Genomic DNA, 27,143 nt, shown 5'->3' on the forward strand with positions numbered 1-27,143 from the left:
ACCCGTCCAGGAAAGATTGGTCATTGAGATTGAATGATGCTTTGTGGGCCTATAGAACAGCTTATAAGACACCAATTGGCATGTCCCCTTATCGTCTGGTGTATGGAAAGCCATGTCACCTTCCTGTGGAATTAGAGCATCGAGCTTACTGGGCTATCAAGAAACTTAACTTTTCTCTCGACAAGGCGGGTGCACAACGGAAACTTCAACTCAATGAGTTAGAAGAATTAAGGAATGAGGCTTATGACAGTGCCAAGCTGTACAAGCAGAAGATGAAGCTGTTTCATGACAAGCATATCCTAAGAAAGTCTTTCACTCCTGGTCAGAAAGTCTTGCTGTATGACTCCCGATTACATCTTTTTCCAGGAAAACTGCGTTCCAGATGGAAAGGTCTGTACCTAGTACGCACAGTTTTTCCTCATGGAGCTGTAGAGCTGGAGGATGTTTCCAACAAGAACGTTTTCAAAGTCAACGGGCAGAGATTAAAGCCATTCCTTGAGCCATTTCCACCCGACATTGAAACAACCAACCTGGAGGACCCGGTCTATGTGGACTAAACTGGTCCACTCTTTCCCTAAATAACCAAAAAGTCCAATCCCATTAAAAACCAAATTTTCTTGTAGATAATATGTTAGTCGAATATTTTATTTCCTTGTGTATATATTTTGTGCTTATCCATTGTGACTCCTAATATGATGGATTTTTGCCTTGAATAACGGAGTTTTAATCGAGCTTTCGCCGTACAATCGGGTATTCTCTCTCCTTTTACTCTACTCAGCATGTTCCTCTTCATATTTTGTTTTATAATTCTTTCCATATTTTGAAACATTGAGGACAATGTTTAGTTTAGGTTTGGGGGTATGGAATGGATACCATGATAATATGCTATAATTGAAAACAAGAACTCCTTCTTTTTGAAAAAAATGAAAAAAAATAAAAATAAAATAAAATAAAATAAAAAATTGAAAAAAACATAAAAATGGAGCTCATTTACCTTGAAATGTTGACTCTTGTGCAAATATGTAATTATTAGGAGTCTTAGTCGAGATATTTAGGCACCCTGATTCTAGCACAATTCACATAGTGATAAGAAATTTGCACGCGCACGATCTACCAATACATGTATAGCCTCGATCTTCAAGGTGTTTGATAGGAAGTCACGATTGCCAATCACTTTAGAATACTGAATGAAACTTGACTAGCTTGTTCTTTGGTTGGTTGGGATAGAAGGTGGAGGTTACATTAAGAAAGACAACCATCGAATTTAACTGGGTGCATCAAAAAGGGCTACCTCTTGCAAAGTGTCATGTAATTATTATTTTTCTTTCTTTTTGTACATATATCAAAAATGCCAATATGTTGTAAAGATCAAAATTTATGTTCTTCTTAAAAAAAAAAATCAAAAAATCAAAAAATCAAAAAAAAATCAAAAAAAAAAAAAAATCAAGTATTTATCAATTCCATTCTCTCTTGTTCCAAAAATAAAAGAGAGTAGTCAATGTAAATAAGAGTCATGTAAAGAGTCATTTTGTTGTAATAAGCAAGGAAGGGTGTATGCCATTGATGTACAACGCGAGTAATTGTGAAATACCTCCAACTCATTCACAATTCTCGTAAAGTCCGGACAGCTAGCTAGATTTCGACCTTGGTTCTTAGCCTGAGAAACTATCTCTTGGTGATTAGTAGTCATAACATCCGATCTTTCTTTACACATGTGTAGATACACTTTACACTCTTATCACATGTCTTTATTTGTTATCAGTGCTAGGATTGTGCCTTGGATAGCTAGATTGACATCTCCATTTTGCGGTGAGCTTAAACTGACTTGCACATGTCACATTTGATGGAATCTGAGCTTATATTTTGACCTAGAACTTTGTAGGTACGTTCTAAGCAAACCTTCACGAGACTTCACTCGTCCACTAGGGACACTTAGTGGTTTAAAAGGCTTAGTGCATACGCTAAATGCATTCGAGAGACCAGCGACAGTGGTATAGTTAGGATTTCCTTAGTTTTGTTTTACTTGAGGACAAGTAAAATTCAGGTTTGGGGGTATTTGATGAGTGCCAAATAATGTATATATTTATCCCTTTTGTTGGCATTTAACTCATCTTTTGTGCAGTAATTCTACATTTTATCCCATATTCTGTATTTTCATTGTTTTCAAGAATAAATATTTTTCTTACTTAATTTTGCATTTTTAGGTAATAAATAAAGTCTGGATGACTTGCGGAGCGGAAAAGAGCTGAAGAGTGGTGAAAAGCCGGAAGAAATCACGCAAGGAAGCCGCAAAGAATGGTGCGCACAAGACCAAAAAGTTAGGAATGGGATCAAGAAGGAAGAATTGTTCTTAAAGAAGATATGGGCTTGGCATACCCAAAGCCCAAAACCCTTACCCAAACCCATTTTCTATATCCATACCCGCCTCCATCTTCAGCCGTCAGATTAGATTACATCTGCATCCGATGGTCGCTTCACTATAGTGCATCAAAATCTGAAGTTCTTGTCAAACACCACAGTACCTAACTCCATCTTGCGCCGTCGGTTTCGTTGTATCTATGCATCCGACGGTAGCTACAAGCTCCACTCCATCTCGCCGTCAGATTGTTCTATCAACTCCACATCCCACGGCCTAGCTTCGAAGATCATCCAACTTGATATCCCCGATCAACACTCTAACACCAAACCCTATACTACCCAAACAAACAGCCCCTCCCCTTCTTTCCATCGACCTCATCCCTCTATGCAACTCCACCACCTTCACCTGCCGCACCACCATCATCACCACCACCTTCTTCACCTGCTACAACCACCATGCAACCACCATACCATCATCACAACCACCTATATTACCTAAACCACCTAATACCCCTCTCTCTAGCCCTCTATTTCACTGATTTCTCACCATTCTTTTCTCTGAAACCCTAGGTGAGAAATCAGTCAAATAGGTGAGTCTAGAGTAGCAGTTGGCGCATGGGAATGGAACAGGAAGAGATTACAAGGCATGGGTCGACGTTAATTGGGATTGATTTCAGCGAATTAGGTGAGAATACCAAACCCTAATTTCAACTGTTTTGGGAATTTTTGAGGGAATTGTGTAAAACCCTAAATTAGGGGAATTGGGTATAAATAGAGGCTTTGGGGTGTTGTATTAGAGATCTCTGGACTAGCCAGTAGAGAATTGGAAACAAAATTTATTTTGATGCAATTCCAATTTCAGTTCTTCTTATACAGTTGACAGTTGAATGTTATGTGTGTGTTGTTTGAATTATCTTGTATGATGTTTATTGTTGTTTACATGTTTAGCATGAGCTAAACTGCTTTAGGCTGAGGCTCAGTTGAAGCCTTATGCACTGTCAAATGACAAGTTTCTAGGATAGTTAACTCCTTGCCCTGTTTTGCTTGAGCAATGGGAAGAGATTAATGCTCATAGTGCCTGTGATTGATTGTTCTGTCAAAAGACAGTCAATGCTAGGGGCAAACTAGTGAGAAAATTAGTTTTCCTCCCATTCTAAATGTATGCATAGGATATTCAACTCAACCTAGAAATATGTTGTTTGATTAGGACACAAGGTGGATTCTAAGCCTTGGCTTAACCACAATACCTTATTTCAGTCACTTATAAATTCAGTTCTGTTTTGCTTCCTGTTCAGTTATCTCCTTACCTGTTTTGCTTGTTTAATTTCTTGCAATTTGTAGTTGTTGTGCACTGAAATCAGTGCACAAACTAACCCCTGCCCTTGGCTCACAGCCTTGGTTCCATGCTGTTTTGTCATCTTTGCTTTGTTAACTGTTTTAGTTCTTTGCAATTGCCATATTACTTTGCCTTGCTCACTGCCATAGTGCCTTGTCTCCATTGCTAGCTTAGGAAAATTTCTTGTATGCTCCCACTCCTTGTGGACTGATCCCTTGCTTACTCTCTATACTAAAACTTGACCTTGTATACTTGCAAGTCTTTTGTGTGTGTTTTCCACGCCACACCAAAATTGTAAAGCAAATTAAATTTCAGGATAGTTGACAAGTGATGCCTTTGCGAGTTTTTTTCCCTTTTTTTCCTTTCTCTGGACCGCTCTTGTGTCTTTTGGAAGACTCTCCTCTTGTTTTTTTCCGAATGGGATCTTTAACAGTTATGTTCACTTGTTGAATATCTTCGTCATCTCTTTCAAGAAAATTACTTTCATAAACATCTTCCACGCTACTCGGCTGGGTCGTCGAGTGAGACTTAATCTCTTCTAGAACCCTCAATAACGCTTGTTTTGTAACTATACTTAGTTCCTCATTTACACAACCACTTTTAGCTACCGATAATGCTAAGTGAGACAACTCACTATAACGTGTAGATAGCGACGGATCGCAATCAACCATTATGTTATTTCCCTGAGAATCAAATACTATAGTAATATTTGACGCCTCTTTGGTCCACCTCTTTAGGTAATAATGAGATGGGAGATCAGATAACTTTAAATGGCGAAGTACTTTCAAGGTATGAGCACATAATATACCGGAAAATTCAAATTTTCTGCAGCTACACTGAAATGTAAGGTTAGAGGAAGTGATACGTACTGTACGAGGCTCACTTTCTACAATATATGATGATACTTTATATATGTTTGTTGTTCCGTCATCAGTATCGAGTTCAAATAAAGATCAATGAGCCTCAGAAGTTCCGAATGGAATTCATTGAAAATCTTTCGAGTATATATTTCAGCCGCTTTTTTTTCTACTTCCCATACTGATGTCAGGTCTGGTTGCGTCGACACAGATTTGTGGTCTGCTTTTCTAGCCTTTTCACGCCGCGCATCCACTGCTTTATCAGACTGAACCACAAATTCTGAAAGAGTTTGTTTCTTCTTAAAGTATTTCTTGAAGTAATTATTAATACTCTCGCTTCTTTGAGTGGTTGTCATACCAGCACAAAAATGTTCTCTTCCGTATACTTGTGACCATTTTTCACGTAACTTGAACAAGTTATTCAACCATTTGTTATCTTTTAAGTCGTATGTTTCAAGTAATTGCTCCCATCCCAACAAAAACTCATCCTCAGTCTCGTAATCATAAATACATTTTCTAAAATCACTTGCAAATGATTTATGAGTACCAAATATATTCGACAAATGCTTAGTAGCATTCTGAAAAATATGCCATAAACACAAACGATGATGAGCATTAGGAAATACCTGTTTAATTGTTGTAGCCATCTGACTTGCCTGATCAGTGAATATAGTTTTCATTTCTTTTCCTTCCATTACATCTAGGAATGTTTCAAACAACCATACAAATGAATCTGTAGTCTCGTTTTTTAGTAAAGCATATCCGAAAAGTATAGTCTGACCATGATTGTTCACCCCAACAATCGGTGCAAATAGCATGTCATAACCATTAGTCTTAAATGTGGTGTCGAAACAAACAACATTGCCAAAAATGCTATAATCTAGTCTAGATTTAGCATCGCACCAGAAATAATTCATAATACAGCCGTCATCGCCAACTTGAATAGTGTAGAAAAATGACTTATTTTCTTTTTGCTTTCTTTTGAAATAAGCTAAAAGAACTTTCGCATCACCTTCTTTTAGATAACCAATACGTTTTGCCTGCACCAAATTATTACAATCTTCTTGAGTAAAATTAAGATTTTGCGGCCCTCCTGCTTCTTCGCTCATATACGAAAAAATCCTAGTTGCTCCAAATCCTGCAGAAACCATATTATTTATTAAAGTAGCTTGAGCAGGTTGTATTTTTCTTTGTGATCGCAACAAATGCATCTTATCTTGGGAAAAAAGCTCATGGTTATGCTCCGTCACAAAACTCACAATAGAATATGTTTCGTCGTCATTAATCCTAATTTGCATTCTTGCCATACAACCAGTTCGTGTCAGCGCTCGAGGTTTAGTTGGTGTCCCCCTAGGATGTTTTTCGCGTTCTCCTTCACGCGAACAACAAAATATCCTTCCCATAACTTCTTTATCTGCTTTTCTTTTCGAAGCAGATTGTTTTCTTACGCTGAATCCAACTGTCCTTGCATAAGCATTATAAAATTCATATGCATCATCGTCAGACTTGAAGGTTCTTCCCATTATGTTTTCGTCATTTTCCATAGGCTTTCCAGTAACCACACTCACTTCGGTAATTGTTTGAACATAGTTCTCCTCCGATATAGATTCTCCTGGATCAGCAGTTTCATTCAAATCAATTGAATAACTTTTCTCTTGCTCTTCCATTCTGTTGATAGAAAAATAAGTTATAAATTGGTTAAAATTTAGAAAAAATATAGATGTCCGGATAGCATAGCCATGTGATATAGAACGAGATATCAGTGAGATCGTGAATAATTAGTCTTAGAGTTTAGATCAAGAACTTACCTCTGCTTGAAGAACCGTAAATAACAGAGGAAAACAAAGTTCAGGTTTTCAAAAGACCTTTTCAATATGAGGGAGCGAGATATCAGTGAGATCGTGTTTTATTTGTTTCCATATATCATCGGTTGGTTTGACCGGTTAGTTATTACTTTAGATATTTGATGATATTTATTCTGGAATTAATGGAGGGATAATTTGGGAGTGTGCAATCACAATTAAAGTTAGTTAGAAACCGTCCAAATTAAGAAGAAAAACTGCCGGCTTGTGATTGGTCCCCACACCCCTTCGGAGTTCGCCCCCATCAAAAATTTTCTCCAACTAAACTAAGTTACCATGGTCTTGACTAGCCAAACATTTCCAAGGTAAGGAAAAGGCTGGACAACTATTTGTATTGAAAATTCTTCACTAAATGAATACCAATTGACAGCTAAATCACATAATTCTTTTCCAATTATGGAGGGATCCAAAATTGCAACAAGATATCAAGCTTTCATCATTAAATCAAGAGATAATTGACTGATAATTTTCTTTTTCCCATCAACACATATTTTTCAAAATTTCATCTTTTTCATTCTTTATAACCACAAACGTAATCTTTTTTTTTTTAAATCTTTGCACAAAATCATATAATAAAGTACTAACCAGAGAATAAAAAACAGTATCCCCATTCCTTTAGTATCTTCCATTTTACTTCCACCACCACAATCTGGAAAATTTTCTTACAAAACCAGCATGTAATTGATCAATCAAAATTTGCAACTAAAACACCAACATGATGATCAAATTTCCAAATCATTTTTTTTCTTCTTTTTTACTGATTAAAAAAAAAACAAAAGAAGAACTTACAAAGGGGTAAGAACCCATGTGCCACACCACGCCAGTTCCCATCCAGTTTGGAACACATTTCCTTCATGAAAGTATTATAAAAAAATGGGTAAAAGCTCTCAACTGACCTTTGCAATTAATATTAACAAAATTATGAATGTTTCTCAATAACAACACTTCTTTTCCTTAATATAAGAAACTAAACAAAAGCCAGACTTGCAAAATAAGGGATAATAACCCATGTGGCTCACTAGGCCAATTCCTCTTTAGTTTTGAACACATTCATAAGCTTTAATTTACATCATGTTTGTTTTTTCCTCCATGTAGAGGCTAAGCCTCTATATAGTGGTGGGTCCCATTTATTTGGTGTTTGTTTTTTCCACTATCTCTACAAAGATAGAGGCAAATCTCTATCTATATAGAGGAAATCAAATAGCACCAATGAGGTGCTATCTTTGAGCCTCTACCTCTATTAAACCTTCAAATGACTAATATATCCTCGAATAAATTTATAATGTCCAAAAATAATTCCTTAATTTAAAATCTAAAATTTTACATGTTTCAAGAAAAGTGATACTTTCGTTCGTTTCAGAAAAAGGGATATTTTCGCGCTGTTTCAGAAAAAAGTGATATTTTGCTCCGTTGCAGAAAAAGTGACACTTTAGCCCCGTTTCAGAAAAAGTGATACTTCCCCCGTTTCAGAAAAAGTGATACTTTCACGCCGTTTCAGAAAAAGTGATATTTTCGCCCCGTTTCAGAAAAAAGTGATACTTTTGCATGCTTCAGAAAAAGTGATACTTTCGCGCCGTTTCAGAAAAAGTGATATTTTTGTTCCGTTTCAGAAAAAGTGATTTTTTCCATGTTTCAGAAAAAGTGATATTTTTGCCCTGTTTCAGAAAAAGTGAAATTTTTGCCCCGTTTCAGAAAAAGTGATATTTTCGTTCTGTTTCAGAAAAAGTTGTGTTTTTGCCCCGTTTCAGAAAAAGTGATTTTTGCCCTGTTTCAGAAAAAGTGATTTTTTTTTTCCGTTTCAGAAAAAGTGATACTTTCGCCCGTATCAGATAAAGTGATATTTTTGATCCGTTTCAGAAAAAGTGATATTTTTACCCCGTTTCAGAAAAAAGTTATACTTTCGCTCCGTTTCAGAAAAAGTGAACATCTTTGGTTGTATTTTCTAATACATTTTTTTCCTTTTGGAATTTTTGAACATCTTTGGTTGTAATGGATATTCATGGATTTTTTGAATATTATAAGGGTAAAATGAGAAATATATAAAATTGGGTACACAATATAAAGTTGTTAGATAGTGGTCAAACAAACATGATTTTAAGAGAGATTATATAGTGATATTTATATAGATATATAGAACACTCTACCTATATAGAGGAAAAAACAAATGTGTTGTTAGTGTTTCCAAAAATTAATCTAATAATCTAGTAATATATATATCCCTGTTTTAACTCCCAATGTACAAAAGTGGGAATACAACTCCTTAACTATTTGTTATGTTTTTGGTAGCACGTGTGAACCACCTCATCGCACCCTGCATCACTAAAGCTGGAGCGAACTATATCTATCTGCAACATAAACAAATACCATGAAACTGAAGAAAGTGAGATTATAACAGATATTTCATGGTAAGTTCAGTGTTCAAAGTAATAAAACTAGCACAACTACCTCCTAAATGACAAACACTAGTACCAATCATCAATTTATTTCTACATTTACCATACCCAGTGTTTTCTAATTGAGGGGACACTAAAAAAATGATTACACAAGATGATTCAAATTTGTTGTTGTTTAAGGTCGGCCATGCTTTTACTTGAGAGTAATTTGATGGTGGTATAAAATACTCACCCTTCATACAATTGATTCAGTATAAATGCATACAACCTAAGATACTTGTAGAATATGTTTAGTTTATCCATTATTGCAAAGGTCAGCTACCTCCATTTATCTATTTAGGAGAAGAAACATTTTGCTATTGCTCTTCTGGTTTTTCTCTATTATTTTCCCTTATTAAGGTATCAACTCGTACATATAAATAACACTCCATTCATTTCATGAAAAGTGATACTTTCACTTTTTCGGTTTGGTCTATTTTTAGGCAAGAATGAAAAAGGGAAAGTATCATTTTTATTCAAACCGAGGTAGTATAAAACTATAAGCCAGCTATTCAATGATAACATCTACCCCTATGTCCTTTACAAATAAGAAACCAGGTTAAATTAGTCTGCCTTAATCAGTTCAAATCTATACAGATTTCTATTTCCATATGAAATCAGCTAACACAGATATACACATTGCTAAAATATACTATTTAGACGCACTAATACCCAAATCAGGTTCCTGTAAAAATGTGGAACAAATCAATCAGATCCACCGTTAATTTCTAGCTCCAACAATCACTATCAATGCTCAGTAAATGCTCAGATTCATCAAAAATACCCAATAGTAAATGCTTAGTCAATCTAAGACAAATAACGTCAAAAAAGGCAAAAGCGAAACTATTGAAGCTCAGTATAGATTTCACTACTTACCTCTTTAGTTAGTCTAACTGAAGATGGACTTCAGTGCAAGAAGGAAGTAACCAGTTGAGAACATGAAACATGACCATTAAAATCTTTTAAACCCTGAATGAAGGAATCAATCAGCATCTTCCTAACTTCGTCACAAACATAGGTACAAAGTCCTTTGAAAATGTTCACTGTCTCCTCGTCGAGTAAGTTCTCCTTTACAAACTCTCTACTCCTCTCTCTGTAACTGGCCATAATTTCATCATCAGATAGAATACTCTTAATTGTTGTTTTAATATTTTCTCTAATTAATCACATGGTGGCTTCATGTCTGAGATTACTTTCGACACCTAAGATCTTCGAAGCACTTAACCCCATTTTTCTTGAAGAAAGAAGGCGAGATTTGGTGTCTGAAAGAACTGGAGGAGGCAGGAGAAGAGGAGAAGAGAAGAGAAGAGAAAGAAAGATGGGAACATGTGTTTTCTAATTGGGTTGCTAGGGTTAAGGTCGTGTGATAAAGGGTGTCCTTGGAAGCGAGAGATTCCCATTTAAAGTCGCCCGATAAAAGGTCGTCCTAGATTGAAAAAATGTATATTCACCACTAATTCTTCAATCTCGTTAAAGGTATCGAGGTCCCACTTTTCTTTTTTTTTTTTTTTTTGTCCATTGTTTAACCCACCTTTTCAAAATACCATTTGCCTTTTCAGTTTCTCCCTCTTTCTCTCTCCGAGAGAAAAGAAAAAAAAAAAAAAGCTCTTCGTATTATTGTTTTTTTTAGTTTTAATAGATTTTTCTAATAAAATAAGATGTTTTTTTTTAATTTATGGTGTTTTTTGACATATTTTTTCATCATTTTAGTGATTTTATCTTCGTTTTTTGGACGATTTTTTTTTCACTTTGAGAGCGATTATTTCTTCACTTTGATGGTGATTTGTTCAATCTTTGTTGGTTGTTTCATGGCTTGTTATTCTAGTTTCGAGAACATCGGCGATTCAACACGGCATAGCTTTGAGTTCATCTTCAACGAAAGGGATTTTCGGCATCCGGGTTTTTCGTTCACATATACAAGATTAAGGGCTAATCACTCCTTTGTTTCTGGAGCATCTCTTGTTATAGAAGACAAACATTCAAAATGGTCGGAATTGATTCCGGATTATACCATCTTTTCTCTCTACTTTTCGTACAAAAATTGGGTACTTTTTGCGGTATTTTGCTCTTTCTCTTCGCGAATTACATGTAATTGGTATCTTTATTTGTATTTGGGTTCTAAGTTTCTTGTATTTTGATGTTCTTTTTCTTGTAAACAATCATGTAATCACCTTTTTGGATTGAATGAAATGAGGTCTGTTTGTTCATCACAAAAAAAAAAAAAAAAAAAAAAAAAAAAAAAAAAAAACAGTAAGTTTGAGAATGAAGAATAAAGGTGCTAGTTCCTCTTCTACAATGTGTTGTTTGTCCGCAGATGATTGCTTTCTTTTTAGTTTAGTTTATTTGACTTGATATTGACGGAGGGTTTTGATATATTTTGCTTTTCTAGTGGCCAAGCAATAAATTTCTAAAAATCGGGTATTTTTTTCTTCATATAAAGTCCATAATAAGCATTGTAAGTGTTAAAGCATTGCTCGGTCGAAGTCACAAGTGTTGTTATCTCAAACTTGTTGTTAAATTTAGTTGATCAAACCTATATCTTAATTTATAGTCTATATTTAGTCAAGTCTCGGATTAGGATATAAATGTGTAGTTGAGTACCAGAAATCACTACGTTTTACCTTTTGAAGGCGAAGATCAACCGAAGCTTTTGGAGAACTTCATCAACAAAAGGTAAGTGAAGACTGAACCACCTATTACTCAAGTTTTTACCTTTCTATATCTATGAGACAGTGTTGCATGACTAAATTAGACACCACATGCATAACAGAAATTTCGAGTCAAGTTTATCTTGTTAATTATTCTCGAAATATGCTAAGCTTAAGAACATTGGTTCTTACTTGATGAATTTGGTTAAGAATAATTTATTGTTTATGACCTAAATTATCATTCAAGATTTAATCATTTGAAAATAGCTTGGAACAGTGATGTTATTCAGGATTGTTTCAATTCAATTATTAGAGAGATATAGAACTATTGTAAATCTGGGTACAAGACAGTATGCATACCAGTTCACATGTTGGGACAACTGTTATAAGTCCTGAGACGCAGTACATGTACCCAATACACCTACTGCGTAGCTATAGTTCGACGACGACTTTTTGGTACGCATTTCCAGTATCTATACCATAAATAGTCTGTTGGCTCGTGAACCAGGTAAGTACACATACCTAGTATACAAACCGGAAAAGATCTGTTGGTTTCTAAACCAGAAAGGTACACATACCCAGTATGAAAATTGGAAAAGATCTGTGGATTGCTGAGCCCGTTTTTGTATTATGGGTATACAAACCCGGTACACGTACCATGACAAAAATAGTCAAGAACAAGAATACAGTACACGAAGGTACACGTACTTACCCTATCGGATATTTTCAGATGCATCGGAATTATTCGATGAGGTAATCGGCATTTGAACAACTCTCTAAAAACACTACATGTTTGGTCACATTTGTAACTCAAGATTAAGTCTTAAAGTGTTATATGAAAATGGTTAAGCTTATCGTTCGTCTGTCTAGTTTCGGCTAACCTTTCATGAACAAGTCGTTGTACATGGTTCGGTTACGGTTCATCCTAACCAAAGTGTATATTCTATTATGTTCACCTTAAGTCAAATTTTTCATCTAACGATGATTATTGATAGCTTGATTCCAAAGTTACGTTAGCTTAAATCTAAAGCAACCTTGATCTTGTAAATCTATATAAGGAGAACCTGAAACAACTGGGATCTTGGAATCCCAGACATTACTCTTGTTTGTCTTAGTTGTAACCTATACTCATCCTCTTCTTTAATTTTTTTTAGGTTTAGCGACTAAAAAGACTTCACCTAAGAATTTGTGAAGCCAGGTCCAACTATCTTTATCTTGATAGTTTGTGTATCCTGATTTTCCTTTGATTGTAGAGCTTTTAGCTCCAACAAGCAAGATCGATAGAAATCACAAAGTTTTTTGTCTCAGAATTTGTGGTTCCACAAGTATCTACTTGTAATGTGAATAATAATCTAGGTTGCTATTCTGGAGTCATAAGACCGAATTTTGAGGTTTGCTAGACTTTGTCTATTACAATCGATTTACTACCTCACCTTGATCTTTGATCAGAACAGAAATCATATATAAGCTTATCTGTGGGAGGAAGATTGGTTTAAAGTCTTCAATTGAGTTGAAGCAACTCTTAGGTTGTAAAGGACGTAAGCGAAGGGAACCAATTGCGTGGAGTTTTAGGAATCCAAGAGGCGTAAGGAGCATGACTGTAACTGAATCGTCGTGGCGGTAGATTCTATCTCAGCTACATTCCAGTCTGAAGTATTTATAATAGGCTAGTGTCTGAAGCAGCTTAATACAATTTGGTGTTCAAATCTGGACTAGGTCCCGAGGTTTTTTCTGCATTTGCGGTTTCCTCGTTAACAGAATTTCTGGTGTTTGTGTTATTTTTTTTCTGCATTATATTATTTATCTTTATAATTTAAATATCACAGGTTGTACGTAAAATCAATTCAAGTAGATAAGTCCATCGCAATTTTTGGATACGACTTGATTGATCTTGGATATTGATCTTTGGTATCGCCCAAGTACTCTCACAGAATAATCAGGTTCACAGACTTGTCTCTGTTTACATACTGATTTTGAGGGAAAAATATATAATCTCTTCATATGATTCTTGATTGAGCTTCATTAATTGTAACTCTCGTAATTGTTTTTGAGTTTAGTCCATACAGGTTGCCTAAGAAAAAGTTGATGGTGTATTTTGGTACCCCCGTATTTTCAATTGGTATCAGAGCAGGCAAACACGTGAAAGACCTAATAAATTTGTATTTGAAGCACTCTAGGAATCTTTATTCACGTACCAATATGTCTCCTAATGACTTTGATTACGCCAAGTTTCCGGGACTTACCTCAAAGGATAACTACTCCTTGGATGATTCTTCTAAATCTAGATGAGATCAGCTTATGTTGTCAGGTTCTGATGATACAACTCCCAAGCACATAAATGGTTTCATGTCAGAATCTAAGTTGGATTTTTCCAGATGTTTAAAAAGGGGTGCTGAGATTATTGATTTTCAAGTCTCTAGAATCAGAAATCTTGAAAAAGAAAAGGCTCGGTATATTGATGAACTTCAACAATCTTTAGATAGAGAGCGTGATCTCTTTGACATGATCAATTCTTTCACTGACAATATCAAAAGTCTTATTCAAGAAACTAATATGTACTAAGAAAAGGTTAGTAGTCTTGAAGATACTGCCAAGGAAGATACGACCAAAGTAGTTAATATCGCGTATTGGTATCGTGTCGGGCGGGTCATATACACCTGTACAAAAGATATTATCGGTTTTTATCGGCTATACATTATTAAAATTATAATTTCAAATATCTATAAAAATCATAATCAAAAAACAATAATAATCATAAACATTTCTCAAACTTTCAAAATAAGAGGTAGTTAACATACATTCTCATTAACTCCCTTTCCTCGAAATTGCCTAAGCACAATCAAAACTTAATGCTGACACTCTAACAAGTTAAGGGTTGCAGAAAAATCCTCAAACAAAAAAGAAAATCAGTTTGCCGCACCATTAACTATTTATGGATCAGTCTGTTTTCAGAAACAAAGAAAATGCCCTAACTCGTTCGTGTTTAGTTTACTAGATCTTTACTACAGATGATACTGAAATGCCTAATTTTCCTTTCATAGATTTCATATTTATTAAAAATCATACTGGAACCGATAATATTAGTGTATAAGTAAAAACGATACATCGGTTCGTACCGACCGATACAAACGTTTTTATCGTTCCGTCTTCGTATCGGCGATATTTTCGATATCGTATAGGTATTTTTCGATATCCGATAAAAACCTGTAATATCGGCTTGTACAACCGATATTGACTACCTTGGATGCGACACGAGATATATCTAATTGAAACTCAGTCATCTGAGATAAATAAACTCCGTGTTGAAAAAGAAAAAGAGAAATATGATTTCCTCTTAGCTCGAGAATAGCTTGAATTCTTTAAAAAGAGTAAAACTGCTTGATGTAGTTTTTTAAGTGGTAAATAAAGTTCGTTCAACTCGGACTTGTGTAGACTCAATTTCAGACTTAATAATAGAAAACAATAAAAATAAAGAAAATATATACACAAGGTTTGTCACAATGTCGAGAGATTACTGAGACTAAGGATTCCACCAAACCTCATACCATGTGGTTCAAAAATCAATTCTTAGACAATTATAGCTCTTGTTTATTGACTCTAATTCTTTGTCAAGGTAGATTTTAAAAAGATTAATTGTAAATCACTAGCATGATGCATCAAAAGCACTTAGACCAAGCATACATCAGCATACGACTTCACAACTAATTAAGAAAAATCATAAAACGATTAAATTAATGCAAAAAGTCATAAAAAGAATTAAATATAATTACCACACGTATGAAATATGGCTTCCTCCGTCATCCCAGTGTTGGGGTTTAGCTCCTCATATCAATCATGATCTCAAAATATGTCTTTGTTGCTCAAAAGATGATTAAAAGAGTGAAAAGTAATAACACAGACTGTTTGCAACAGTGTATTGGTGTTGCAAAACAGCTGTTACAATGGAACTGTTACAGAAAAACTGTTGCTTTGTCGCTGATTTAAGACTGCCCTGAACAGCTTAATGTTCGTCAGCTGTTAAACAACGACACTTTTCTGCGACTGTCTATCGAGGGTCAATGTTCTTCAGTTGTTCTTTTTCTTCAACAACAGCAGCAGCAGAAACAGAGTTTGGTAAAGCTCTGATTTCTTCTTCTCTGGCTCTCCTTAGGTTCCCAAACTCTCGACACCTCTTCTATATGACCCCAAGACATCTATTTATATCAAAAATACCGATTAAACCTCTCCCAAATCTTCCAAAATCTCTTTCCTTCTCTTCACGGCCAAGTTGCGACAATTTCTTGCTTTAGGATTTCTACATGTTTCGGAGCTTTCCTTTTTATTCTAAACTCTTCCTTAGATAGATACAAATCTTTGGGAAGGTTTATAGCGTTTTAATCACTCTAAAATTCCCTAAAACAGGTCACACACGTGACTTTCCATATTTTCTTGTTGTGAGAAAAATCCGTCGTTTGAGCCAAATCTAATCGATTTAAACACCCATATCAGATTCCTAGACCCATAAGGAGTCTATCCTATGAAAATCAGAGGTTTAATCGACCTCAAACTCTTTCAAATCACGATTGCCAAAACTGCTCTTTAACTACACTTTTTTCCCGCCAAAACCTGATTTTTGAATGTTGAAGATGGTTTCCCCTTATCCAGAGTAGGGGTGCTATTAGCATATGCCTGGAAATGGGATTCCCCTTGGTAATTAGGTTACCCCTTATCCAAAGTGAGGGTCCTAATAGCAAATGTCCTCTCATGAACGCAAAAAACACTTTTCGAGCCAATTTCCTTGCAAAATCTTATTTTTCCAAATACACCTACAAAGACATAAAGAGCCAAAATAAATACAAAATCGAGCACTAACAATATATACAATTGAGATTATATCAGACAGAAAAATGTGTCTATCACTGCTCTTATAAGTGAAAAATTCTCAAAAACATATATTGCATTTGAATCTTCAAGGGTATTTCCTAATATTGAGAATTCAATCTTAGAAAAGAAAGACGGTAAGAAACGATTACGTAAAAAAACCAGTAACGAATAGTACTTTGGGTAGAGATCATGAACCAATAATGTTTTCTGATAATCCACGTGTTTGTTCACACTGCGGAAAAAAAGGTCATCTCGCATTGAAGTGTTTTATTAGGAAGAAACAGATAATAAATCTTACAAAGTTGCTCACATTTGCGATTAAAGAAGTGAAAAATCTGTCAGAAACTTCAATAGATCTTAACTCCATAGAAAATCTGAAGACTTATGAAAAGAAATCCTCTCAGAATTTACATAATTTCAGATATCCTCACTCTGTAGTGTATAACACTCCTAGTATCAGACTTCCTACTTATAAAGAGGGTATGTCCGGAATTTCCACCTCTAAGATTTGGGTTCCTAGTAACTCTCATTTCTTGACACAGATTTCAAGAGGTCCTAGACTTTCTTCCTTGAAAAACTCTTCTTGTGAGGAGCGATCAAGTGTCATTGATCGACCCAGGAAACAAGAGAGTTCATCAAATATCCTTTTAACAAAGGAAATAATTTCAGAATATTTTATGAGGAAACGAACTCGAAGGAATGAGATAAAAGGAAGAAATCATCACATGATAAACCTCGATGCATCACTAGGTGATACATCTAGTGAAACTGTGTCTCACTTTGGTACCTAATGGTATATCATTGGTCCTTTAAATTGACTTGAGAGTTACAAGGACTGCTCTCATATTAATATTGGTATGAATTATGAGGTTGCTCAAGTTTTAATTAGTTATTTTTACATCTACTTCTACAAAAATAACATATAATATCTTAGTTGAGCCTGGTTCCTTAATGTTTTATTGATCTTTTGTCATTACCCTATGGGAAAATAAGTGTTAATGGTTTCGGTGCTCTAAAGATGTATCTCTCTTGGAAATAATTCTTTATTGAGCTAATAATTCATTATTGACACTTAAAGAGATATAATACTATTTAATTAAAAAATCATGTGTTGAAAAAACTATTTATCAGTATTGGAACTCGGCTTACGTACTCTGGTTTGCGTAACAGTTCACGTACCTATCTAGGGATAAGAGTGATCCATCTATAAATAATAATAAAGGATTCTTATTCGTTTGAAAAACCTTGTGTTGACCAAGTAAATAGTTGAGTCCTACATCCTTCTTCTTTTTGAAAGATGGAAAAAGCTCATAAAGATCTCATGAAACTATTGATCTTATTGATGAAGATGTCAAAGAAGAAAGAAGATCGTTTCAGAGGTCTCTTTTGAAAAAGATGACAGTAAAAGAAGAACAAAACTCTTAGGTTGATGAGTCCATCAAGAATATAACTCATTCTCGGAATGACGCAAAGGTTGAGATTTCAAATCTACAATTGCAATTAATCATCTTATTGATGGTCAAAAAAACCAAAATCCTTAAAAAGCAAAAAGTATTGACACGGAACCATAAGAAGCTGATATCTGAGTGCATAAAATCTATACAATTTGCTCGCATTGTCAATCGGAAGGTTGGTGTCTTAACCCACTAGCATGGCCTCTCAACATTTCAGCAAATTAAAGACATTAGTGATACATTTTATGATGGATTTTTGGAAAGGTATGAATGAATAGATGAAGCTTAAAAGTCATAATGGATATTTTCGTCTATGTACTAAGAAACTTCTTGTGAGAATTATTGTATCCAAGAGGGATAACTACGGTTTGGTATGGAAAAATATTGTGAGTATACAATCTATTTTCTATATTTTCATCCTTCATGCTTTTAGATTTATTTATTTAAATTCTAGAGTTTTTGGAAGATGAACTTGCAGTATTTAATTAGTATTGGTTTAAAATATTGCAAAGTCTTATGAGATATATGTGTCCTTTACTTTTTGTGAATTGGACTGATATCTCATATATGCTCAAAAGTTAAATATATTAAGTTTTATGAACTAAAAAGAGAACACGCTTTGTGAGATTTTTTCGCAGTATTGATCTACTTGTGGTCACACTTTTGTGCAATTATTGCATCATCAACTCCGTAAGATTTTCTTATATTGATTCATATCGATTAGATTTATCTCCTTGTTCGTAACTGGTGTTGAGATTAGTCTATGTCGATGTTTAGGATACAAGTCCACGTGATTTGTTAATGGTCGACAAAATTATTTTTTTGTTAAAGAAGTCACTCATGTTGTTCTCCTGGGAATGACATCTATTGGGGGGGAGGGGGGGAGTTTTTTATTGAACTTGTTCTTAATTACTATATCTTTCTGGGGAGAGTGAATGTGGAATTTATAGTGAATGCTTGTAACTAATATCTCCTAGATGAGATCCTAAGTATTTTATACTCTGTGATATAATCTAAATTAAAGTTTATATGTGTTCCTTTAAGTATTGAACCATTTTTGTGATCGAATTCATTACGATCTCATAGTTTCGTATCTTTTCCAATTTTTATTGACAAAAAGGGGGAGAATTAATTAGTAGTTTCACACTATATACATATGGTTTACATATCATTATGTAAGGGGGAGTGAATCAACAACTATAGGTTTCACCTATTATGCAAAAGCTGTAAATATTGACTAAGGGGGAGAAACATATCGCCGTAGTATTACTTCAAAGTTGTGATACAATTGAACTTTGGAGAAGATAATAATACCATGTTTTTGTATAATGGCGATTGAGAATATTTGTTTTCAAAGTTGTTATCGCAATGGATCTTCAACAACAACGATGCTGAACTGAACACATTCAGAATCATTGCAACTTGAAGTAACGAAAAATTCAAGTAGTTGAAGAACCAAGGAAATCAAGCATAATGAATTTTGGAGTTTTGAAGCTTTATTTTTTAATTCATATGTATTGGTAGTATTTGTCACTGAAATTGACAAAGAGGAAGATTGTTAGAGCATTGCTCGGTCCAACTCACAAGTGTTGTTATCTCAAGCTTGTTCTCAGATTTCTAGTCTACATTTTGTAAAGTCTCGGATTATGATATAAGTGTGTATAGTTGAGTACCATACATCACTGCATTCTACCTTTTGCAGGCGAAGATAAATTGAATCTTTTGGAGAACTTCATCAACATAAGGTAAGTGAAGACTGAACCACCTATTACTCATGTTTTCACCTTTCTATCTATGAGACAATGTCGCATGACTATTATACATTACATGCATAATATAAATTTCGAGTCAAGTTTATCTTGTTAATCGTTCTCGAAATATGCTAAGCTTAAGAATATTTGTTCATACTTGATGAATTTGGTTAAGAACAATTTATTGTCTACAACCTAAATTAAGATTCAAGATTTAATCATTTGAAAATAGCCTGGAACAGTGATATGTGTCATCGATGTTATTCGCGAATGTTTCAAATCGATTATTAGAGAGATATAGAACTACTATAAATATGGATACAGGACAGTATGCATACCAATACATATGCTGGGACAACTGTTATAAGTTCGGAGATATGTACCCAGTATATGTACCGACATAGCTATAGTTCGTCAACGACTTTTTGGTATGCATACTAATGTAGGACATCCATTACATTAAGATTTATATCTTTTCTTATTTTTTTTCTCATGGAATAAAAATAAGATTAGATTCTTTCTTTTTTGTTCAAGTTCTTGTAAAAAGAGAAAAGTAAAGTTTTTACAAGAAACTAGATGGGAGTCTAGAAACAAGTTGTGCTCCAACACCTTTTTGAATAACTAAACCTATTCCAAAAAAAAGAAAATTGCGGACATTAATATTTACATCATGCCTAGATATTTAATTTTTTATTATTAATTTTTATTAATTTAGGTATTTCTTATTTTTAGAATTTATTTATTTTAAGAAGTTATTTAATTTTAGAATTACTTAGATTGCAAGTTAGGGTTCCTAGAATTAGAGTTCAAGTCTTTTCAATAAATAGGAGAAAAGTCTAATGTAGTACATACATTATTTTTCCTGGCATTTTTAGGGGAGACCCCAAAAGAATTAGAGGCGACACAAAAAGACAAAAAATGTCACCCAAACGTAAATCTGAGCTACCCCTTATCTCTGATTTTTCGAAATGGCAACTATGCGCTTCCATAATCGGTAGGTAAACAGTGAATGGGTAGGTTAAATTGAAAAACTACCTACCGATTAGTGTGTGGATATTTCGGCTAATATTCCCTTTTATAATCGGTAGATAATCCAACTTGTAATACTACCGATTATAAGTAGCCCCATATTCAACCTTGGTCAAATTCCATAGGTTTTGAGGGTGCAGAGCCAACCATAACCACTTGATTTGAGTTTTGGATGTAGCCATAATCGGAAGCTAAATAGGTTACAAAACTTTCCGATTATAGGTTCCCCAAAAATGAGATTTTTCATAAATCATTCATCTTGGTGAATTTTGAAATATGCTATAATCGGTAGATTATCCAACTTGTAAAATTACCGATTATAAGTAGCCCCAAATTCAATGAACCCAAATTCAATAGGTTGGTTTGAGGGTACAGAGTCAACCATAACCACTTGGTTTGAGTTTTGGATGTAGCCATAATCGAAAACTAAATAGGTTACCGTTGATGGTGTTTTTTGGCTTAGGGTTAAAATCGTAAAACCTTACATCTGACATGACGTCACTAGGACCACTAGCGCATTTATTGAATCATTCAACACGCCTACGTAAGAATTACCAGGGTACCTTTTTTTTTTACATATATATGTGTCATGCTCCACGATAGAACCCTTAGTATTGACTGACATCATCTTCGTACACCAAACTCTAAATTCTTACACCACCGTGCCAATAGCAAACCATGCCATCCACGTCTCCACGCCAAGGCATGCCAACCATGCCACACGAATGTGCCAATAGCATGTCGTGCCAGCCACATCTCCGCGCCAAGGCATGCCAACCATGCCATCCGTACCACCGTGCCAATGGAAAACCATGCCAGCCACGTCTCCGCGCCAAAGCGTGCCAGCCGCGCCGCCGTGCCAGCCTCATCTCCGCGCCAAGTCATGCCAACCATCCCAGCCACACCACAGTGCCAATGGAAAACCATGTCATCCACGTCTCCGCGCCAAAGCATGCCAACCATGCCATCAGCGCTACCGTGCCAATGGCAAGCCGTGCCAGCCACATCTCCGCGCCAAGGCATGTCAACCATGCCAGACGCACCACCGTGCCAATGGAAAACCATGTCAGTCACGTCTCCGCGCCAAGGCATTCCAACCATGCCAGCCACATCACTGTGCCAATGGGAAACCATGCCATCCACGTCTCCGCGCCAAAGCATGCCAACCATGCCAGTCACGCCACCGTGCCAATGAAAAACCATGCCATCCACGTCTCCGCGCCAAGGCATGCCAACCATGCCAGCCGCACCACATGTGCCAATGGCATGCCGTGTCAGCCACACCTCCGCGCCAAGGCATACCAACCATGCCAGACACGCCACCGTGCCAATGGAAAACCATTCCAGCCACGATTCCATGCCAAAGCCATGCCGGCCCCGCTACATGCCACTGGCTGCCAAAACGAAGGGTTGCAATAATCAACGGCCACCCTTCCATCTGAGATGCAGATCTTAGCCGTCCAAGGTCGCCAGCTAACACATGGTAACCTTTGTCCAAACGCCAAAACCCTAGCTTTTGCCACGCCTAAACCGCGCCAAGGCATGCCGACCATGCCACAGGTGCCAATGGCATGTCGTACCAGCCACCTTGCCGCGCCTAAACCATACCATATCGGTCTTCCCTTTATGACTGCCAAAATGAAGGCGTGCGACAATCAACGTCCACCCTTCCATCTTAGATGCAAATCTTATCCGTCCAAGGTCACCAACTGGTAGGTTCGGAAACCTACAATAAAATACTGCAAGTGCACAGTGTCTCACTAGTAGAACAATGGCAAGTACAGGTCGTTCGCACGAGGAGTGTGAAAATACTACTTCTAAGTAATACCACGAACAAATAATCAAATAGATAATGTTTAATGAGTTTTCAGAAATTTGAAACAAAATGAAACAATAAATAATTTTAACGAAAAAACAGAATGATAGAAGGTTGTTAGGATTTTCGGTTTCCACCAATTAATTATGCAAACTATACTAATCTTTAAAAATCTATTCCATGCATTTTCAAATATTGTTTCTCCGCTCTAGTTTTCTTCGCTTCATGAGTAATGATTCCAAAGCATTACCTATCTATCCTTGCATGCCACGTCTAGGGATTTAACCGAAGCACGAAATATCAATTCAAAAGCATAAATAATCAAGAAAATCACAGGAACAATAAAATACCAAGCTATATGAAGAAAAACTACTAGTCATTTAAATCATTATTGAGCATATAAATGTAGAGTTTACACAATTAAATTGGTTTCTACCCAAACCCTAACATAACTCTAGCTAGCCATGGCTTTCTCAAAAACCATAAACATATTAAAATCAAACTTTAGCTAAAGATAAACGAAGAATCGAAAACAAAACTCCAAAATCCTTCTCCTGTTTCTCTTCCCTCTCTGTGGCCGGGCGCCCCCTAGTATATTTTGAAACAACACATAAATATAGCTCACAAATGAATTCACGTTTTTCTTCTTCGTCTCCACATCACCTCCCAATAGAAGTCTGCCAAATGTCATGAAAATATAAATTCACCCAATGATGTTGTGCCGCGTGTCATAATATGACGAGACATTGTAAAATATCACCCAATCTCCACTTTCCATAGTATATGAATTTCATTTAGAAAGCATGATATTTTCTTGCATGTGCTGGGTCCCACCTTAACTGTATTTGCAAAATGACGTCAGTTGTCTTCAAATATTCCTTCAGATTCTTTATATAAATATAGCAAGAGAACTTATGTAAGGACAAGATATATTAATCTTTCATTTTTCTTCATTTGCACGTGGTCATGGAGGGGATATTCTTCCATTCTTATGCTAACAATAATAAAGTCACTCTTGACCAATCTTAGGTGGCATTAATGTGCTGACATCGACTCGCTTCACCATTAAGTCTCACATTTTGATGTTTATTCGCTGGATGATCGAATTCACTTGCACTTTCTGCAAAAGCACTAAAATAGTATCATTAGTCAAAATATTGAGTCCTAACTAATATAAATATGGGTATAAAATGTAGCACTTTCGTGCTTATCAACACCCCCACACTTATATTTTTCTAGTCCTCAAGCAAAACAAAGAATTGACCCGCTACACAGCTGGTCATATGAATATAGAGACCCGCTACATAGCTGGTCATATCATTTTTTTTCTTGTTTTTTTTAGACCCGCTACACAGCTGGTAAAATAATAAGATAAAGAGAGAGAGACCCGCTACACAGCTGGTCATAGAAAATACCATACAAAAGACCCGCTACACAGCTGGTCATGACCCTAAAAACCATAACGATAATAATATTTTTTTAAGACCCGCTACACAGCTGATCATTTTTTTTAAACCCGTTACACAGCTGGTAATAATTTTTTATTTTTTTTAAAATCCTAACCAAAGTGCCACTCCCCCACACTTAAATATTACATTGTCCTCAATTTAATTGAGTCATCCAACGTAGAAATCAAGGTGGGAAATTATAAATTGCAAAAAAAAATAAAAAAATAAAAAATAAAAGATAGAGAAAAGGGAACAAATCTGATGGGTTGACTCTCATGAAGCGAAATGTATTGTTTTCCTGCTTTCAATAGCACATAATCTCAAACAAAATGAGGTTGATACACCAAAGTAAGCTTCCAATCATATATATAGAGTCTGAAAAGTTGGGGATCAACCCAACCAATCCGGTCAGCTGAAAATATGCACCTGCAAAAACGATAATCATCCAAAGATATATGTGAATCCATTCCCCATAAATAAAAATCCTTAGTAATCAATCCATGCATTGTCAGGATATGTAAATCATTCACACAAAGAGGTATAAATTTTTTAATAGCTTCTAGTTGAGGTGCACGCCCTAAATCAGGTTCTAAATCAGCGGAAATAACTTTTATGGTTGATATTGGTTCCAGTTGAGCAAAATAGGGCACACGAACATATGTTGTCTCAAATGGAGCAATAATATCATGACTCATAGACCCGTTATCATCTAAAACGGTTTCATTATCAATATCATCAAGACAAAAAAATTCTGAACTTAATGGCTTAAAGGTCATGGTCGAAACTTTCCCGACTGATGGAACTAGTCGAGACTCGAACAAAACTAGAGGTTAGAGTTTGGATTTCCATTTATTAGTGTCTAACAGCGGTGTGGAGTCTAACAAGGCATTGACTTCACAAATAACACTATCGTCATCAAAATCATACCCAAAATGAGCTAAAAAAACCTCTAATGGATCTCCCAAGTGGCTCTTGCAAATATCTTGTGAGTGCATACTTTCTTTTCGCCCGCACTTCAGACTAAAGTACCTAAAAAAAATCAAACAAACTGCGTAAAAAGAACTGAAAGAACAATAAAAATAAATTATTTACAAAAATTAATAATAAGCTATATACAATGATATCAACTAGCGAGTATTTTGCTACCACTCCCCGGCAGCGGCGCCAAAAACTTGGTAGGTTCGGAAACCTACAATAAAATACTCCAAGTGCACAGTGTCTCACTAGTAGAACAATGGCAAGTAAGGTCGTTCCCACGAGGAGTGTGAAAATACTACTTCTAACTAATACCAAGACCAAATAATCAAATAGATAATGTTTAATGAGTTTTCAGAAATTTGAAACAAAATGAAACAATAAATAATTTTAACGAAAAAACAGAATGATAGAAGGTTGTTAGGATTTTCGGTTTCCACCAATTAATTATGCAAATTATACTAATCTTTAAAAATCTATTCCATGCATTTTCAAATATTGTTTCTCCGCTCTAGTTTTCTTCGCTTCATGAGTAATGATTCTAAAGCATTACCTATCTATCCTTACATACCACGTCTAGGGATTTAACCGAAGCACGAAATATCAATTCAAAAGCATAAATAATCAAGAAAATCACAGGAACAATAAAATATCAAGCTATATGAAGAAAAACTACTAGTCATTTAAATCATTATTGAGCATATATATGTAGAGTTTACACAATTAAATTGGTTTCTACCCAAACCCTAACATAACTGTAGCTAGCCATGGCTTTCTCAAAAACCATAAACATATTAAAATCAAACTTTAGCTAAAGATAAACGAAGAATCGAAAACAAAACTCCAAAATCCTTCTCCTGTTTCTCTTCCCTCTCTGTGGCCGGGCGCCCCCTGGTATATTTTGAAACAACACATAAATATAGCTCACAAATGAATTCACGTTTTTCTTCTTCGTCGCCACATCACCTCCCAATAGAAGTCTGCCACATTTCATGAAAATATAAATTCACCCAATGATGTTGTGCCGCGTGTCATAATATGACGAGACATTGTAAAGTATCACCCAATATCCACTTTCCATAGTATATGAATTTCATTTAGAAAGCATGATATTTTCTTGCATGTGCTGGGTCCCACCTTAACTGTATTTGCAAAATGACGTCAGTTGGCTTCAAATATTCCTTCAGATTCTTTATATAAATATAGCAAGAGAACTTATGTAAGGACAAGATATATTAATCTTTCATTTTTCTTCATTTGCACGTGGTCATGGAGGGGATATTCTTCCATTCTTATGCTAACAATAATAAAGTCACTCTTGACCAATCTTAGGTGGCATTAGTGTGCTGACATCGACTCGCTTCACCATTAAGTCTCACATTTTGATGTTTATTCGTTGGATGATCGAATTCACTTGTACTTTCTGCAAAAGCACTAAAATAGTGTCATTAGTCAAAATATTGAGTCTTAGCTAATATAAATATGGGTATAAAATGTAGCACTTTCGTGCTTATCACCAACCAACGCATGGTAACCTTTGACCCAACGCCCACGACTAAACCGCGCCAAGGCATGCCGGCCATGCCACATGTGCCAATGGAATGCCATTCCAACCACCTTGCCGCGCCTAAACCATACCATGCCGGCCTTCCCCTCACGGCTGCCAAAACGAAGGCGTGCGACAATCAACGGCTACCTTTCCATCGTAGATGCAAATCTTAATCGTCCAAGGTCACCAACCAACGCATGGTAACCTTCGGCGCAACGCCAAAACCCTAGTTTTGGCCACGCCTAAACCGCTCCAAGGCATGCCAACCATGCCACATGTGCCAATGGCATGTCGTGCCAGCCACCTTGTCGCGCCTAAACCATACCATGTCGTCCTTCCCCTCACGGCTGCTAAAACGAAGGCGTGCGACAATCAACGACCACCCTTCCATCTTAGATGCAAACCTTAGCCGTCCAAGGTCACCAACCAACGCATGGTAACCTTTGGCCCAACGCCAAAACCCTAGTTTTGGCCACGCCTAAACCGCACCAAGGCATGCCGACCATGCCACATGTGCCAATGGCATGCCGTGCCAGCCACCTGTTGGGCCCCGGAAGGGTATATAGAAATGATGCAATGGAAACGGGCCTACAGTAATACCGCAAGTGCACGGTCGTCGGTTGTAGCTCGTGCAAGTACGGGTCGATCCACAGAGATCGGGTGTGTTTCGGAAGTGTTTTAGCTAATTGGGTTCCTAGATTTGCTTTGGGCTTAGAAGCCCTTTGGAAGTGTTGGGCTTAATGTACTATTGGGTTTGAATGCCCT

The 27,143-nt window shown here is 36.0% G+C and overlaps 1 protein-coding gene and 1 long non-coding RNA gene across 2 annotated transcripts; both read right to left on the bottom strand.

The window, feature by feature from the left end:
• Window positions 1-4,580: 4,580 nt before the first annotated feature.
• On the bottom strand, window positions 4,581-6,218 carry LOC113291190 (protein FAR1-RELATED SEQUENCE 5-like). The gene has a single exon (XM_026540752.1). It carries the CDS (start codon window positions 6,216-6,218, stop codon window positions 4,581-4,583), a length of 1,638 nt encoding a protein of 545 aa, XP_026396537.1.
• Window positions 6,219-8,520: 2,302 nt separating this feature from the next.
• LOC113285950 lies at window positions 8,521-10,172 on the bottom strand. The gene is made up of 2 exons (XR_003329024.1): window positions 9,722-10,172; window positions 8,521-8,758 (listed from the first exon to the last, which is right to left on the bottom strand). It is a non-coding gene; the product is annotated as an uncharacterized LOC113285950 (long non-coding RNA).
• Between the last annotated feature and the right edge of the window lie 16,971 nt (window positions 10,173-27,143).

Source organism: Papaver somniferum, chromosome 6, assembly GCF_003573695.1.
Source record: "Papaver somniferum cultivar HN1 chromosome 6, ASM357369v1, whole genome shotgun sequence".
Lineage (NCBI taxonomy): Eukaryota > Viridiplantae > Streptophyta > Magnoliopsida > Ranunculales > Papaveraceae > Papaver > Papaver somniferum.